The 17,313-nt window shown below is 42.4% G+C and overlaps 1 protein-coding gene and 1 pseudogene across 2 annotated transcripts in view; one reads left to right on the top strand and one right to left on the bottom strand.

Annotated features, from left to right (window-relative positions):
• Positions 1-2,826: 2,826 nt before the first annotated feature.
• The window catches only part of HTR7 (5-hydroxytryptamine receptor 7), a 124,048-nt gene continuing 109,561 nt past the window's right edge, over positions 2,827-17,313 (bottom strand). For both annotated transcript variants that reach the window (XM_008270184.5, XM_089314784.1), the window contains 2 exons: positions 5,519-5,601; positions 2,827-4,984 (listed from right to left, as the gene is read on the bottom strand). In XM_008270184.5, the coding sequence (XP_008268406.3) occupies positions 4,854-4,984; positions 5,519-5,601 (214 nt within the window). In that variant the 3' untranslated portion in view covers positions 2,827-4,853. The remainder of the gene's footprint in view (positions 4,985-5,518; positions 5,602-17,313) is intronic.
• LOC100339841 (succinate dehydrogenase cytochrome b560 subunit, mitochondrial-like) lies at positions 15,602-16,728 on the top strand (annotated as a pseudogene).

Here is a 17,313-nt window from a genome sequence, read left to right as displayed (position 1 = left end):
CTTTTATCTCTATTGGTCTGTGTGTCTCTGCTGATAATACTTTAATGATGGTTTTTTAGATGCACACAAATAATATTGAGATCAATCCATGTATACATAAATCTTTACCCTATTCCTAATTATGCTCTTAGGTCAAATGCCCAGATAAAATATGCTTTTAAAAATATTGTAATATAATCTAGTCCCAGTTGCTCCTCTTCAAGTCCAGCTCTCTGCTGTGGCCCAGGAGTGCAGTGGAGGATGGCCCAGGTCCTTGGGCCCTGCGCCCTCATGGGAGACCGGCGGGGGGTGGGGGGAGAGGGCACCTGGCTCCTGGCTTCGGATCAGTGCAGCGCACCGGCCGCCACACGCCAGCCTTAGCGGCCACTTGGGGGATAAACCAACAGAAAAAGGAAGACCTTTCTCTCTGTCTCTCTCTCTAACTCTGCCTGTCAAAAAAAATTATAATACTAATTATCTATTTCAGTCACTCAAATATCAATATAAAATCTTTTCATAAGGATTCCATTTCAGCTTTAGAAAATGGTGCTTTCAGCACTATAGGTAACAGTGAACAAGAAAGCGCTCACTGCACAGTCCAGTGTTAATATTAAAGTTCAATCAACATACCTACTCACGCATCAAGTCCCTACAAAAATGCAAGACAGAGTATGAGCTCCCAGGAGAGTGGTGTCCTCACTTGCAAAAGGAGGAAAGGAGGGGAGGATGCAGCTGTATCATCCGCAGCCGTCAGCTTCCTAGTCAGTTTGGAGGACTTGGGTTTCATCAGAGGCCATCCTTCCCCCACCCAGCCCCTCCAGGAATATATTTGCCTCTGCACTGTGAGGTCTCTGGGCCTCCACAGGGCACCAAACAATTATCGGTAAGATCACTTTGTGAGCACATTTTTAAATAAATAAGTAACATTCCCTTACATGAATAAACTTCATTACCAATCCATGGAACAGTTTAGAGATTTTTAAAAAAGAAATAATTCAAATACATATCATAAGCATATGACACTATTGCCAAGTACTATTAAAGGAAAAGGCAGCTATGGACCAAGATTTTAAAAATCCTAAACACAGTTTTCAGAAACAGAATTAAGTGAGACAATGAATCATGGATAAATGTCAATCACTCTGCATTGCAAGGACAACTTTATGTTAGCAAGCGAACTAACATAATATACCCTCTTAACTGCCAAAACATTTGTTTAATTATAAGTCTATTTCTGATTTTAAAACAAATTGCAAAATAGGATGGGATGGATGCTTCTTGAATATTATCAAAAAATAACATAAGGCATATCTAAGACCAGCATTTTCATTAGTGGAGAAATAATGGAAGTAGTTCCATTAAAATCAGAAAAAAAGGGATGTCTTAGATCCTCACAATTACTTAATATTGATCTCAACATTCAAGCCAAAGCCATTAAGAAAATGTAATAAGAAGTATGCATACTTGAAGGAAGGAGGTAAAATTATTTCCAGCTAACAACATTTTATGTAATTCATAATGTCCTGCAAAGTCCAAGAAAAGAAACTAGAAAACTTTCCAAAGTATTAAGAGAAACGGTAAGATAGTTTCAAAATGCATGTATGAAAATACAATGGCTTTTTCACAAACCAGAGATAACCTATGGGAAAAAAAACCTGTGAGTTTTGCAATTAGAACAAATAACAAATAGAAAAATAGAAAATTAATTTGCAGCAATAAAAATTATAGAACTCTACCTAGAAATACAAAAGAATTATTCAATAGTGAAAATACACACCTAGGTTTCAGACAAAAAGATCTTGTGTTGTAAAAATTTCAGTTCTCAGGGGCCAGCGCCGTGGCGCTGTAGGTTAATCCTCCGCCTGCAGCACCAGCATCCCGTATGGATGCCAGTTCTAGTCTCGGCTGCTCCTCTTCCAGTCCAGCTCTCTGCTATGGCCCAGGAGGGCAGTGGAGGATGGCCCAAGTGCTTGGGTCCCTGTACCCGCATAGAAGACCAGGAAGATGCACCTGGCTCCTGGCTTTGGATCTGTGCAGCGCCAGCCGTGGCGGCCATTTGGGGAGTGAACCAACAGAAGGAAGACCTTTCTCTCTGTCTCTCCCTCTCACTGTCTGTAACTCTCTCTCTCAAATAAAATAAATTAAAAAAAAAATTTCAGTTCTCAGAATGGGTGTTCAGCCTTGTAAGACACCTGCATCCCACATCGGAGGGCCTGGATTCAATATTCAGGTCCAGCTTTCACTCCAGCTCCCTGCAGTTATGGCTCAAGCAACTGCATCCCTGCTACCCATGGGGAGAACTAGAAGCCATTTTCTGCTTGGCCCAGCCAAGCATTGTAGGCATTTGGGGACCTGTCTCTGTCTGTCCTCCCACCTAGGAAAAACAAGGTAAATTTTCTCTAAAATATGTATTCTCTAAAATATGTAATTCCAACCAAAATGCCAACAGGAATATTTAGTATTTAATAAAAATTATCTTAAAATTCATCTGCAAACACCATAACAAAAATTATGAAAAGAGTTGGGGAGGTACACACACTTCCCCTACTCAACAGCAACACCTTGTCACAAGCAAGAATAGTAATAACAACAGCAGTAAGACTGATGGCATTGGCCCAAAAAAAGACATACTGCCAAGGGACACAGTAGAGAACCTGAAAAACAGACTCAAGTACTATGAGAATTTAGTGTGTGACAAATGTGGCATTTCAAATCACAAGAGAAATGTTGATTATTCACTGAAGAATCTGGGGCAGCTGACTACTGTGTTAGGAGAAAAATTAAACTGCATAAATTAAACTCCAGTTAGATTAAAATGTATAATAAATGGAACACTTGAAACAAAAGTATGAGTAAACACTTTTAATAACAATAGAGTGAAACAAATCTTTCTTGACACCAAAGCCAGAAACCATAGAAGAAAAATGAATTTACATAGAATTTAAATATTGTTGGGCAACAAAAAACAGAAACACCAAAATGTATAGAAGTTTGAAAGACTCGGGAAAAACAATGTAGTAACACACAGGGTAAAGAGTTACCACTCCTCCTACCGCTATGCAAGGAGCTCTTGTGAATCAACTGTAAAAGGAAAGTGGTCAAAGACTATGAACAATCGATTCACGAAAGATGAAATTAAAATGGCCAAAACAGAAAAAGATGCTCAGTTGCATTATTTCCAAAATACAAATAGAAACAATAAAAAAGAACTTGCTTTAAACCATAACATTGGCATTAGATAAATAACAAAAAAGCAAATACAGTCAAAGGAGGAAAATACTGGCATTATCAAAAGTTGTTGATGGCATATAAATGAACACAACCTTTTCTGAGAGGAATTTTGTCAACTCATGTCACAATTATAATTGTAGTGATGCTTATAATCAATTATAAGTAAATCTCATTAAATCCAATACTCTTATGTTTGCAAATTCTCCACAAAGAGATAATCACACACTAGGGAAAGCATAGATGCACAAATATGCCTTCTCTGTTACCATCCACAATAGCAAAGTTGGAAAGACAAAAAAAAAAAAAAAAAGTCCATCATCAGATAACTGGTTAAGCAAATGAGATACTCATAGGATGTCATTATCTATTATGCAGAAACATGATGTCAGCATGTTTCTGAATAGGGAAAAAACAGCCTGCAGTGTAGGATGATATTTATATGTGTGTGCAAATACATTTAAAATCCTGGATATTTATTTCTAGATGGTAAAATTTTAGTGGCTTTTATTGTCTTTTCAGTTTTTTGCATTTCACATTTCTTGCCAATGAACATAAGCCAATGTCATTTTAACTAAAAAATACTCAGTTCTTTCAAAACAAATTGGTTTACCAACAAGTCCACTAATGCTTTTCACTATCTTTGTCCCACCCTCTACATCCATATTACAAAATTTCATCAATCCTACATGGCACATTTTTCCCCCAGATTTTCCTTCACTAGGTTGGGTCTTAAAATAGATGTATCTCACAACTGCTATTGGCTATGACATGACATAGCTGTCGTTGCCTATGTGTGTGCAAACTTGGCCATAGGTCTTCGGATTGTCATCACTTCAATTAATTGAATGCATTATTGGAACTACACTTGTTGAATATACATATTCCAACACGCAGATATACATTTACTTTGGTTACTGTTGCTGTATCATCGATCACCTCAAACCTTGGTGGCTTACAAGAATCATTTTATCTTGCACAGTTTCTGTGAGCTGAGTATTCAGGAAGGGTTTGGCAGGGTGGTTCTGGTTAGGAAATCTCCCCTAGACAGCACTCCATTTGTGGCTGGCACAGCACCAGCAGACGTGGAGGGAAACACAGCGACTGGAAACCAGCAAAGCCTCTTTCTTCACGAAGTCTCCAGGCTTGGCCACGTGACCCTTCTTCAGTTGGACCAGTCTGATCTTTCTCACAGTGTGGCAGCCACAAGGTAGTCAGACTTGTAGACACGGAGGCTCTGGGCTCCACAGAGACTGGAACCAGCAGGCAAGGTCAAAGTCACATCTGCTTTTCCAATCTGGTTTCAGAAGCCATTCAGCAGCACCTCTGCTGGGTTCTTCCAATTTACGTGCGAGTCCGGCTCACGTGAGGCGAAATCAGCCTGCCCCTCTCAGTGTGGAAAGGAGTGACATTCTAGAAACACGTGAGGAACAAGAGCCATTATTCACAGTCATCTCTGGGGGAAAAAAAGTCTGCCACACAAGGTTTTCAAAAGATTATGCCATTGTTTACACTGAAGTGCAATTGTAAACCCAGAAAGGGACATGATAAAAAATAATCCATTTCTCTGGGTAACAGAGTTCTTTCAGCAAGTGAAAAACGAAAATTGCAAATGAGGAGAGCAGCATCCCGCAGTCGAATTGCAACTATTCTTCCTTCGTAGCTATACCAGACACATCTTCTACTTGGCCTTGCGGGCCTGCTGGCCTCACTTCTTGTGGAGCTGAGGTGCTCCTGGACCCTTTGGCTTCAGGATGGCTGGGACCAGTGGACAGGCCTGGCAGGAGATGGTAGGGAGAGGGGAGAGTGAGAGCAGAGCGTTCACCCCCGGCTCCCCACCCCCCAGTTTCCTCCCTGGCTCAAGGATCCTCCTCCCCTCATCCTTCAGGGGTGAGGAGAGAGCTCCTTGGCTGCTAGCCCCTGGCTCCCTCACTTTGCTTTTTGGTTCCCCTACCACTTTGAAAAAAATAAATCCCCGTGATAAAGAGGTGCATAAAACGATGCCACGTCTTACAACCAGTGGCCTCTTAGAATAGATGAGGGGCAACTTCAGAACTGACCCACTCCCCTTCACTTCATGTGGTAGCAGAACAGATGAGCCTGCTTGAGGCCTTCCCACGGTGGGCAGGTGTGCTGGGGGGAGCCAACAGACACGTCAGGAAGCTTCCCTCCCAGAGGGGCTGGTGGCCGGACTCTGAGGAAGGCACCCCCTAATGGATTCTATGTCGATGCCCTTGTGCACACCTTCAGTGATGTCTGCTCCACGTGCAGCCTGACCTTATCTAGGACTTACGCAAGCCCCCAGACTTACCCTCGTGTAGTAGAAACAGAAGCGCAGCAAGGAGAAACTGGTTATCAGACAGCAAGGACTGTCCTACAGAGTGGGGAGAGTACCTACATGGAAAGAGTGGGTTGAGATGACAAGGAACAGAAGGAATGGGACGAGGAATCGCAACAACAAGAACCATAATCATACTCATAAAAGATGCCCTTGTGCCTCCTGTGACTCACAGGGTCCAAAGAGGGAGGTGCATCTGTGAAGCCTGGGGCAGCTGGGTTCCATACAGCATCCAATTTCGGAGAATTTATTTCATGAACACTTCCGTGCACGAGCCCAGTCCTAGCCACAGCTATGCATTTCAGTGGTGACAGCAGCCAGAACTTCCCAAATCATAGTGAAACCTGCACACACGATACTAGCTTGTACGTCAGATGTTCATTGCACTGAAAATCCAGCATATTCTTTTCAAGTAGAACTGGGTTAAGAGACACTGTCTTGTTTTCATTGGGTAAGTCACTGATTCATTTAAGTTACTGAGAAAAGGGTGCACCGGCTTTGATTGGATATAGGAAATCATTTTGTGAAAATTAAATTTTTGGTATAAAAATATTTTAAAAATGACTCGAATTAATTTCAATGAGTTCCAAAAATTTGTTATTAACATCTGACAAGAAAACAGATTTCTGCTCTCTGTTTTGCAGATCCTGGGAGGCAGTGGTGATGGCTCAAGTAATTGGGTCCCTGTCACCCACATGACAGACATGGACTGAGTTCCCAGTTCCTGGCCTTTGCAGGCATTTGGGGGAATGAAACAGAGGATGGAAGTTCACGCTTGTTCTCTCTCTCTCTCTCTCTCTCTCTCTCTCTCTGCCTTCCTCCTCCTCTTCTTTCTCTCTCTCAAATAAATAAGTAAATAAAATTGGAGGCACAAAGCATCACGAGGAGAGCCAGAGCTGTGTCACACCACACTGGGAAGCTCGGGGACTCTTTCCTTCTCTACTCTCTTCTCTCTTCTTGCCCAGACCTTGAGAACGATGAGAACTTCTACGCACAAAGACCCTCTGACTCGGCACTTCTTGCACTGGGGTATTGGCAGTGTCTCCTACATTAACGCAGCATCAGAGCTAGTCTTTCAGGATGCTGTGTGCTGCCAGAAGTGCCCACTCCCCTACACCATGAACTTCTCCAGCATACAAATCCCTTAGTATTTCAGACATAAAAATTCAGTGTATTCAAAATGAGGGTGATCTGATAATCCCATTCTGAGGATTTTCTGCTTTCAGCTGTTAATAGATTAGTAAACTCTGTGTGGAAGATAAGAAAGTAGATTTATCTTCATATTATTTGGCCCCAACCTAAAAATCACGCAGGTCTAGAAAATCCCACATGCCTACAGCTGCAAACCTGGGCAAACACTCCCAGGAATTCCAACTGTCCCCACGTGCAATGTTAGAGGCACACACCATATGGCATAATTTGTAGCTATAGAGGTATAAAATGTTGTATGACAGAGCTGGAGAGGGAAAATGGTCTTTCTTAAAAATGGGAACTTGGCGATATCAGAAACAGGAAGACAAGAGTCTTTGCAATGTTCCTTTCAATTCAGGTGCTCTATTCAGGATTCTCTCGATGGCTGGTGTCAGAAAGCCAATTTAAACTAACTTCAGGCTCTAATTTACTAGCTTGTACAACTGGAAAAGGTCAGGGTGAAGGGGGCCTCAGGCACTATAGCATTCAAGAACTTAAGTGGTTTTATTAGAACTCTGCTCATCTCCTGGCTCTGTTCCTCTATACAGACAGCTGACAGCTTCCCTGACAGAGTTACCACAAACTTTCCTTTTCCAAGCCTTTGCCATTCAAAGGCTTTGGAGAAACTCATTAACATCCAATTGGCAATAACAGATGCTCTTAATTTGGAAGGCAAATTAAAGGTTTATAGAGAATGGTCATGCATTGATGTTTAAAATATAAATAGGTCTAACCACTTTCTACAACTGTTAGGCAGTTTACTAAAGCTAACTACACATAGCATCTGTGGGCCAACAATTCCACTTCAGGGTATTCTTTCATAAGAGTTGATTGGTTGTGTTTTCAGCAAAACATGTACGAAAATGATCATAACAGCATTATGGTCTCCACGTGGAAGCAGCCCAATCATCTGTCAAGAATACAACAGATAAATTGTGCAGTATCCACAAAATGGAATATACAGCTTTGAGAGATAAAAGGCAAATGCTATATACACAGCAATAGGGATGACTATCACAAACGGAACACTGATTGAAAGAAACCAGATATTCTAAAAGTACATATTATATGTCTCTACCTGTATATAGCCCAAAAATGGGCAAAACTAACCGAGCAAGAGAACACTGCTCCCCGGTGTGGGTGGTTGAATGGTAGAGGTGTGATCTGTCGGGGTGCTATAAACACTCAACTGTGAAGGGGATGGCAGTTGCCTGGTATGCATACATGTAAAACTTCTTCTGCACCTTACCAAACATAAAATGTTTCACTAAAAAGTTTTCAAAAGGAAAAGTGCTCGGAGCATTAACAGAATTTGTATGCTCATGCTGGGCTCTTCTTCTGGCCATTCGTACAGTAATCAGAAGAGTACCTAGGCAATCACAGAGCAAAAATCCTTTCCTTTGAAGCCACTTTTAATGTACTTCATATATAAAACATTAGGCTGCATTTGCCAAAAAAATCAAAGTTCATATAATTTAGTATTTATTTTTTTGCTTCTCTCCATGTTTTATATTTGAATTTTTATTTATTCATAAAATATTTAGTTTTATATTGTTATTTCTTCTTTAGAATCTATCTAAAATTTTAATACCTGTAGTTTACAAACAGTCTGTTTCTGCTGTCAGTGTTTTTCTGCTGGTTCTTACTTATCTCCTGACATATTTATTTGTTTACTATGTACAGCTCATTGTCCCTGGAAAATTTTAAAGGGGATCTGTGAAGACTAGACTTAATATGTCTTTCTCCAGAGGGGATTTGATGTGAGAGTTCCAGGTGTCCAGAAGCATGACCAGCTCACCCTGACCCACATCAAACCAAACTGAGAAGCTTATGGTCCCCAAGATGATGCAAATCCAGGCTGTAAAACTGCATTAGGTTAGCTCCAGTGCCAACCTGCCAGGACAGATTCACCCTCTTATTCCCTGCCACTAATTCCAGGTAACTGTATTGGAAAACACCTTGGGCCAAAAAGGGGAGATGAGACTGAGGGTCAGATGGGCTTAGTTTTATGCACATGTACTATGGGGATATCTCAGCCCTCTGATATCAGAGACTAATAGGGGGAGGGTCTCCTATGACAGTACCCATCTTAGGAAATCCCTTCCTTCCTGTACCTCAAGTCCAACAGAAGTGAACCCTGTTGTACCCTACAGGCAGTCTGCTTATAGCAAAGCAGCTTAGGACTCACTGTACCTTTCCACATCTGTTTAATTCTCTGTTCCTCAGCCCCTTCCAATCCAACCCTTGCCTACCTCTTCCAGGCAAAAGGCTGGCATTAGTTAAGAGAGTTAGAGAGGACCCAGACACGAGTCCCCTGGTGTTTAGTGGTTAACCTGAATACATACGTCAGGATTTTCAAAGGCTAACGTGCCTAAGAATCACCTGGTGTGTCAGTCAGCTTTTCATCACTATAATGAAATGTCTTACACAGACTGCTTATGAAGAAGAGGTGCTTGTTTTCACTCAGTTTTGGAGGTGCAAGGGCATGCAGCTTGCATGAGCTCAGCCCTGGTGAGGGCCATCTCTCTTGACTGCAGCTCCATGGAGGGTCACAAGGGCAGAGTGAATGGGTCGGGGCAGGCGAGTATTTACATATCCAATCAGCGAAAGGCTGAGTGGGGCCCAGTCCAGGCTCTTTCTAACAACCCTCCTGCAAGAACTACCGAGGAGGCACAGGAGAACCACCTCCTGAGAGTACACCCCCAGTGACCCCACCTTCTAAAGCTTCCACAGCACTTTCCAACACCAACACTCAGTGGATGAAGCTGCCAATCACAGTGACTCTTGGGGGACACTCAGACTTCAGCCAACCATAGCACCTGCGGATGATGGTTGGAAGATTCCAATTCAGTTGTCAGGGGTTGGAACATGTGGTTCTGCTTTTCTAACAAAGTTCCACAGGATGCTGCTGATCCCTGGACCACACTTTGAGTAGCCATGGCCTAGGAGATCCTGAATGTGGGGGCCTGGCTGTAACAGACCTCCACAGCAAAGGGAGGAGAAAGTCCTAGTAACAGCACCTGCACTGGTAATGTTTGATGTGCCTGAGACTTGTGAGATTGCCCTGGAGCAAAACTGCTGTCACAGAAGGAGCTGGGCTGGAGCTGCCTAGAAGAAGACACCCAGCAGTAGTACTGCCTGCTAGAACCAGAAGATACAGCAGCAAGAGGGTGTGGTGTGGCCACTGGCACAAGCAATGGGAGTTTCACAGAAAAGTTATATGGAGAGCACAGAACCCACATAAAAAAAATATTTACAAAACCACCTTAAACTACCAGCACCAAGGACAAGTGCCATATCGCGGAACCATAAATGTCACCAACTAAGTAAAACTAATTTGTCTCTTTCTCTCATGCCTTTGTCTCCCCTAATCCCCACTTCTTTTCCAACCAGAGAGGAAAAGAGAAGATAGTTACAGACAGCAGGTCAGCATGGAGCTAGGGAATAGAACACTGTAACTGGCTTTGGAACTGAAGTTTTCTCTAGTTCACACTGGACTACTGAATCCTCAAAAGTGAATCTTCATCAAAGAAATTTTTCTGACCTCTACAACACAAGAAAGTTTTGAGCTTTCTCCAAGGTAGCATCCAAGGTCCAGAAAGGGAACCTGATAATCAAAGGGAAATTAGTACCATTTCCTGTGTGCCCCTTGAGGTTCAGCCCATTCCACAAACCAGTTTCATTCCCGTGACTCAGTTTTTGACCATTGCTTCGACCAGTTCAAATAATCACTGAATGACTCGGGAGGAGACCCTATATTTTTTTTGAGGACTTTCTTCTTGAATGTATTCTTGGTTGCTTTATGTTTCCAATAATTGTGAGCTGGTTCTTTAATTTTTTTTTTTAACTTTACTTGAAATGCAGAGTGACAGAGACAGGAGGAGAAAGAGAGTGTGTGTAGTGTCTTCCATTCTCTGGTTCACTCCCCAATGGCTGCAACCATCAGAGCTGGGCCATGCTGAAGCCAGGAGCCAGGAGCTCCCACATGGGTGCAGGGGCCCTGAGCACTTGGTCCATCCTCCCTCCACTGCTTTCCCAGGTGCATTAGCAGGGAGCTGGATTGGAAGCGGAGCAGCCAGGAATTGAACCACAGCCCATATAAGATGCTGACACTGCAGACAGCTGTATAACACTGGCCCTGAGGAGACCCTATTTCTACACAAATTTGGGTCAAAAAAAAATTCAGATCTTATTAAACTAATCAATATGACCCTAGGTTTTTATTCCGCTGACTAGTTGCTTTTATAATTTTTATGAACTTGCATTGAGTTACCTGTATATCTAGCCATATAGAAATATGTAGTTGTCATCATGTACTCAGAAGCGTCCAGATGGTTTGATGCCTTATATGCAAAAATAAAATCAGCAATTAACTCCTACAAAGGAAACCCTCTGGGGACAAATTAAAAATAAGAATGCTTTGTCAAGGGAAATATTTCTAGCTAATTAGGGACTACATTGAGAATTAGAACAGTAAAGGAAATTTAAAGGTGCTTTCCCCCAAAAATAAGCTGTAAAAGTCAACGTTATAAAACTAGCTTCTTACATTAAAAATGTGTCCATTAATCACAGGCAATTTACAGAAGGGGACATCCAAATGTCCAATAAACACATGAAATGTTCAACCTCACTGGTAATCAGGGAAGAGCAAACTTAAAATCACAAAGATATAGCCTTTACATCCTCAGGTGGACAACAGATTAAAGCTTTGAGAAAATCCAAAAAAGGGAACTCTCATACACTCTTGACGGGTGTAAAATGGGATAACCACTTGGAATCTGGCAAGATCTATTAAGGATACACATACCTTCCTACATAGCAATTCCACTTTGGACATACTGAAGAGTCATTGGGTATCTACATTTTTTTCATTTGTACTCCATAAAAGAATTTCAGAAAACTATGCATTCACTTACAAATTTTAAAGGTTTATGTATGTACATATTTATTTATTTACCTGAAAGGCAGAGCAACACAGAGAGAAAAAGACAGAGAAGCTAGGAACTCGATCTGGGTCCCCAATGTGGTGGCAAGAATTCAAGTATTTGAGCCATAATTTGCTGATTCCCAAGCATTTTAGCAGTGAGCTGGATCAGAAGCCAAGTAGCCTGGACTCAAACCAGCACTCCAATGCAGGATGCCGGCATCTTAGCAGCTTAAGCCACTGTACCTCAATGTCTACCCCACTTACAAACTTTTAAATAGATGTGTAAATGTTCAATCTTAAATTTTAAATACTTGCAAAAGATGTAATTTTCAAATTTTTATAAATACAATTATCATTGGTATCATTGGGAGTTGGGCCCAGGATCCCCAGAAAGTACTAAAATCTGAGGGTGCTCAAGTCCCTTATAATATGGCACAGTATTTGCCCAGAACCTCCCTTATCCTTTAAATCATAGCTAGATTAGTTACAATACATAATACCATATAAGCGCTATGTAAATACCTGTTATACTGTATTGTTTAGGGAATAATGACAAGAAAAGAAGCCAGTACACATCCAGGATAGACACATTTTTTTCCCAAGTATTTTCAATCTGTGGATGATTGAATCTGATAATGCAGATCCCTTAGATAGAGAGGATGAGCTGTCCTGACATTTTAAAATAAAACTGCAGTGTCATTCGTTTAAATCTGTTTAAAAGTGGTAACAGGTACTCATTACCAACTATTTTTTAAAAGTACAGAAAGCAGCTCTTTTTTCACATCCAAAAATTTTTCATTTTTTCCTATTTTTTACTTATATTTCCATTACACTTTACTATTGAGGCTTATCTTAACAATACATAGTTTTAGAGTTGAATGTCTCTTGTTGATCACTGTACATTTCTGTTACAGAAATGTGTATATAATGAAATATAGCAAAACTTTTTCTTATGACTTTAATAAGACTATGAGAATGAAAACATTTTTCTTGATTTAAAATTATCATCAATTCTATTTTAAGCATTTATTAAATTCACTTAATTACTACTAAATTACTATTAATCAAAAGCTAAACATGATATATTGTGATAATTGCTAAATATAAAAATGTAGTATTTTAATTTTTCTTTTAAGAGGTGGAGACAGACAGACAGAAGAGAGCTCCCATGTACTAGTTCAGGTTCCAAATTCCTGTAATAGCCAAGGCTGAACCAGGACCAAACCTGGGAGCCAGGAACTCAATCCAGGTAAGCACTCAGCAAATTGAGCCATTGCCTTCTGCTTCCCAGGGTCCGTATTAGCAGAAAGCTGGAGTTGGAAGTTGGATCCAGGAAGTCAGCTTCCAAGTACTCTGATAATAGGATGTGGGCATCTTAATCATTAGGCTAAATACCCACCCTGGAAATGTATCTTTTAATGAAATTAATAGATTTTTTTTGCTTTGTTGATGTATCTAAGAGACGAATACTAGTTACTGCCAAAATGTAAAATGGTTCGCTGTAAATTAACAGCAAAATAAAAGGAAGGAAGCTATTAGCAGTGCAAGGCATACTGATAGTATATTAATGACTAAGGGCACATTTTACAGCTAGATTCCCTACAGATGCCTGTCAAGTTGCCTAAGTCACAATAAGTAGGTAAGAATCAACAAATGAGCCAAGAAGTAGTTGATGAGTAACAATGAGCAGGAAACTTCAATCCAAATGAAAAGTGGACATGGATTCATAGTACACAACAGTCATCTGGCAAAGGTACAAGTCTGAGTAAATGTTGAAGGAACTAAAAAACACAAACCTATTTCCAACCTATGTTTATTTTGCTCCAACGGTGATGCTGTTCTGTAAGAAATGAATATGGACTTGGTCACCACCTCCAAATTGTGCAGGTGGGCAAAGGCAGAATCTCTGTAAGAAAGAGTCTCCCAGCTTTTTCTCCTTTCTCAGGGTGAAAAATCCAGAGGGTGCTTCTCAACAGAATTGTGCTTCTCAGTCTGAATATTCCCAAGTGGGTAAAGTCCAAGGCGCTGGCCTGAGTTCTGTGTTCCCATGACAAAAGACACCAATGCCTTCTATGTTTCTTACTCCTCCCTCCCAGGACTCCCTCTCCAGAGCAGCATGTTCCCAGACAATCAGGAGAAGGAACAGGAGAGATCATTCAACAAAAAATATCCTCCCCCCACTCTACTTGACTTGTGTATCTGAATTCAGATGATCCCAGCATGCGTCAAAATACCATTTCTAACTCTACTAGGGTTGCCATATTTAGCAAACTCACACACACACACACACACCTGCACACATGATGCCAAGTTAAAGTCAAATTTCAGTAAACAACAAACAATGTTTACTGTAGGTATGGGAGAAGATGACAGTGAGTGAGGCAGTGGCCACTTGCACATCAATTACAGGCTATGGAAATTGCTTAAGCAGCCACTCATACAGGAGAAGACCCTCAGCCTGTGTATGAGCATGCACAATGTGTGTAGGCAGTACTCAGATGCATGTGTGTGCACGTGAGTAGGTGGAGGTGGGGGCTAGTTCAGTGCACACACCCTAATTTGAAGAACAGTGCCCTGGGGCAGAGCATCCCAACAGGTTTGTATTAAAAGGAGAAAGGGGCTATGGCTGTGCCACAAGAAGTTAACTTCTTCAGCCCTTAGGGTAATCCTAATTTGAAGGCATGATGACATCCGGCAGGGTGATCTCAGAAAGGCTGGGATACCTTCTTACAGAAACAGAGGAAGGAAGGAAGGAAGGGAGGGAGGGAAGGAAGGAAGGAAGGGAGGGAGGGAGGGAGGGAGGGAGGGAGGGAGGGAGGGAGGGAGGGAGGGAGGGAGGGAGGGAGGGAGGGAGGGAGGGAGGGAGGGAGGGAAGGAGGGAAGGAGAGAAGGAGAGAAGGAGAGAGAGAGGGGGGAGGGAGGGAGAGAAGGAGAGGGAGGGAGGGAAGGAGAGAAGGAGAGGGAGGGAGGGAGGGAGGGAGGAAGGAGAGGAGGGAGGGAGGGAGGGAGGAAGGGAGAGAGGGAGAGGAGAGAAGGAAGGAAGGAAGGATGGAAGGATGGAAGGACGGAAGGAAGGAAGGAAGGAAGAGGGAGAGGGAGAAAGAGAGAGGGGGGGGAGAGAGGGAGGAAGGGAGGGAGGAAGGGAGGGAGGGAGGGAGGGAGGGAGGGGCAGGCAGGCCCATGGGAGAAAAACAAGTAAATGAACACAGTAGATCCAATTAGCCAAATACCATACTGGAATTGAAATAAATGGACTTGTTCTATATCCCCCAGTATAAAGAGATCTCAAACAACCTAGCACTGAGAAGAAAAGGTAGCAGAAGTATGTGCAGAGTATGTGAAAAAATTTGTACAATGATGCAAATTTTTGAAAGACATATTATAATTATGTATTAAAAAATATAAGCAGGAAAGTGCCTGTCTTTAGAGAAAGAAAGGAGGAGAACGGGTTGAGGAGGAGGAATATGAGAGATGGCAGCAATCATCAACTGGGCATCAGTGCATCAGGCTCTGTCCTCAGTTCTTGGCATTGCTAGTCATGAATCCTCTCAGTACACCTATGAGTACTGGATAGTGCTATCCCCATTTTGCAGGTGGAAGAACCCAGAAAATGAGACATTAGGGAATCTGTCCAAAGACATATGGCTTAAAAGGAGGGGGGGTGCATAAAAGAGGCTCTCAGCTGTGTATTTAAATTTCTCTTATTACAAAAGATTTGAGGGCCGGCGCCGTGGCAGAGTAGGTTAATCCTCTGCCTGCAGCACCAGCATCCCATATGGATGCCAGTTTGAGTCTCAGTTATTCCTCTTCTGATCCAGCTCTCTGCTATGGCCTGGGAAAGCAGTAGAAGATGGCCCACATCCTTGGGCCCCTGCACCCACGTAGGAGATGGGGAAGAAGCTCTTGGATCCTGGCTTCAGATCAGCGCAGCTCAGGACTTTGCGGCCATTTGGGGAGTGAACCAACAGATGAAAGACCTTCCTCTCTGTCTTCCCCCTCTCACTGTCTGTAACTCTACCTCTCAGATAAATAAATTTTTTTTAAAAAATCAAGATTTTGGTCACTTCTGTCCATGTCAGAACCCAAAATGGCTGCATTCTTGCTGAGACATGTTGGCCACCATTGCCTCCAAGCTCACCTTATTCCTAAACTTGGTATCAGAAATGCTGTTCCTTTGGGAACCACAGCCAAAGAAGAGATGGAGCATTTCTGGAATAAGAACACAAGGTCAAACCATCCTTTATCCCCCAATATCACTATCTTTTTTTTAAAGATTTATTTCTTTATTTGAAAGAGTTACACAGAGAGAGGAGAGGCAGAGGGAGAGAGGTCTTCCATCTGCTGGTTCACTCCCCAGTTGGCCACAACGGCTGGAGCTGCACCGATCCGAAGCCAGGAGCCAGGAGCTTCTTCCGGGTCTCCCACATGGGTGCAGGGGCCCAAGCACTTGGGCCATCTTCTACTGCTTTCCCAGGCCATAGCACAGAGCTGGATCAGAAGAGGAGCAGCCGGTACTAGAACTGACACCCATATAGGATGCCGACGCTTCAGGCCAGTGCGTTAACCCACTGAGCCACAATGCCGTCCCCCCAACACCACTATCTACAGTTGGTTTCTTTGCACGACAATATCCATTTGCCACTGTGGCACTGGTATTACCTTGAGGGCAGGGGTCTCTCTTTTTCACTTCTCTACCCTTTTGCTCCATAGGAGCTTTGAGTCCTATTAGGAACTTGTGAAGTCCCTGTGCACTAATCCATACAGCTAAGTTTGCACGTCTTTTCTCTCACGTGTCACACGTGGAATGGTATCCGCCACTTCTGGAACGGGAGTTAGGAGAAGACCTGAAGATTCAGCAGCCATACCAATCTGGAGTGATTATCTTGATTCTTACTGCGCTGTCCTCTGGAGGGCTGGCAGCTATGTGAAGAGTTGAAGTTCCTGACATCATCCTCCTACAAAGTATTGCATTGATTTATATGCTTGTTTGGCACTCATCTGAAGCCAGGGCAGAGTTCTCTTGATTTGCTAGATCCTTCTGTGCTTGCAGATCCCCTTGGAGCTCTGTAGTGGTAGAGAAGCTTATAGAATCACAGCACTGGAAAAGGATCCAGTTTTCCCCTTGTTTCTAAAGATGGAGTAGCTGCAAAAACTTGCTTTTCCCTCCCACAGCTTGCAGCCTACTCTGAACCTAAGAGACCTTAATCTCTCTCCATATCAGGTTTTGATATTTATTGAGGGTCAAGCTTTGGCTCCTTCTTCCTAGGACAATGGAAACAATGCCAGCTCTGTCTGTGACCTCTGCTCTGGGGACTGGGGTTGAGGTTGTAGGTACCATTGCCTTGGGTTGCTGGCTTAAAGGACAATTCTGTTCATTGGTCAGAGCCCAGGGCCTTTTGTATCCACATATAGTGTCTGAAAGGAAATGGGAGGTGGAGGGGAATTAGCCTGTCCCAACATGATGAAGACAAAATGGGTGAGTTCATTCTTGAGAGAGATGCTTTGGGAAGAAGACATATACCTTTGATGCAAGAGGAAAACCCAGAAAATTACTGTTGAATGTATTAAAGATTATTTCTTTGTCTTGCATTTCCAGAAAAACAAAACACTTAATGTTTTCTAATCCAAGTTCATGTACTATCTTTTTCTA

This window comes from Oryctolagus cuniculus, chromosome 15 (assembly GCF_051225735.1).
Source record: "Oryctolagus cuniculus isolate XC-2025 breed Fujian yellow rabbit chromosome 15, ASM5122573v1, whole genome shotgun sequence".
Taxonomy (NCBI): Eukaryota; Metazoa; Chordata; class Mammalia; order Lagomorpha; family Leporidae; genus Oryctolagus; species Oryctolagus cuniculus.
The sequence above is the reverse complement of the archived record's forward strand: the minus strand, read 5'-3'. Positions and strand labels throughout refer to the sequence as shown.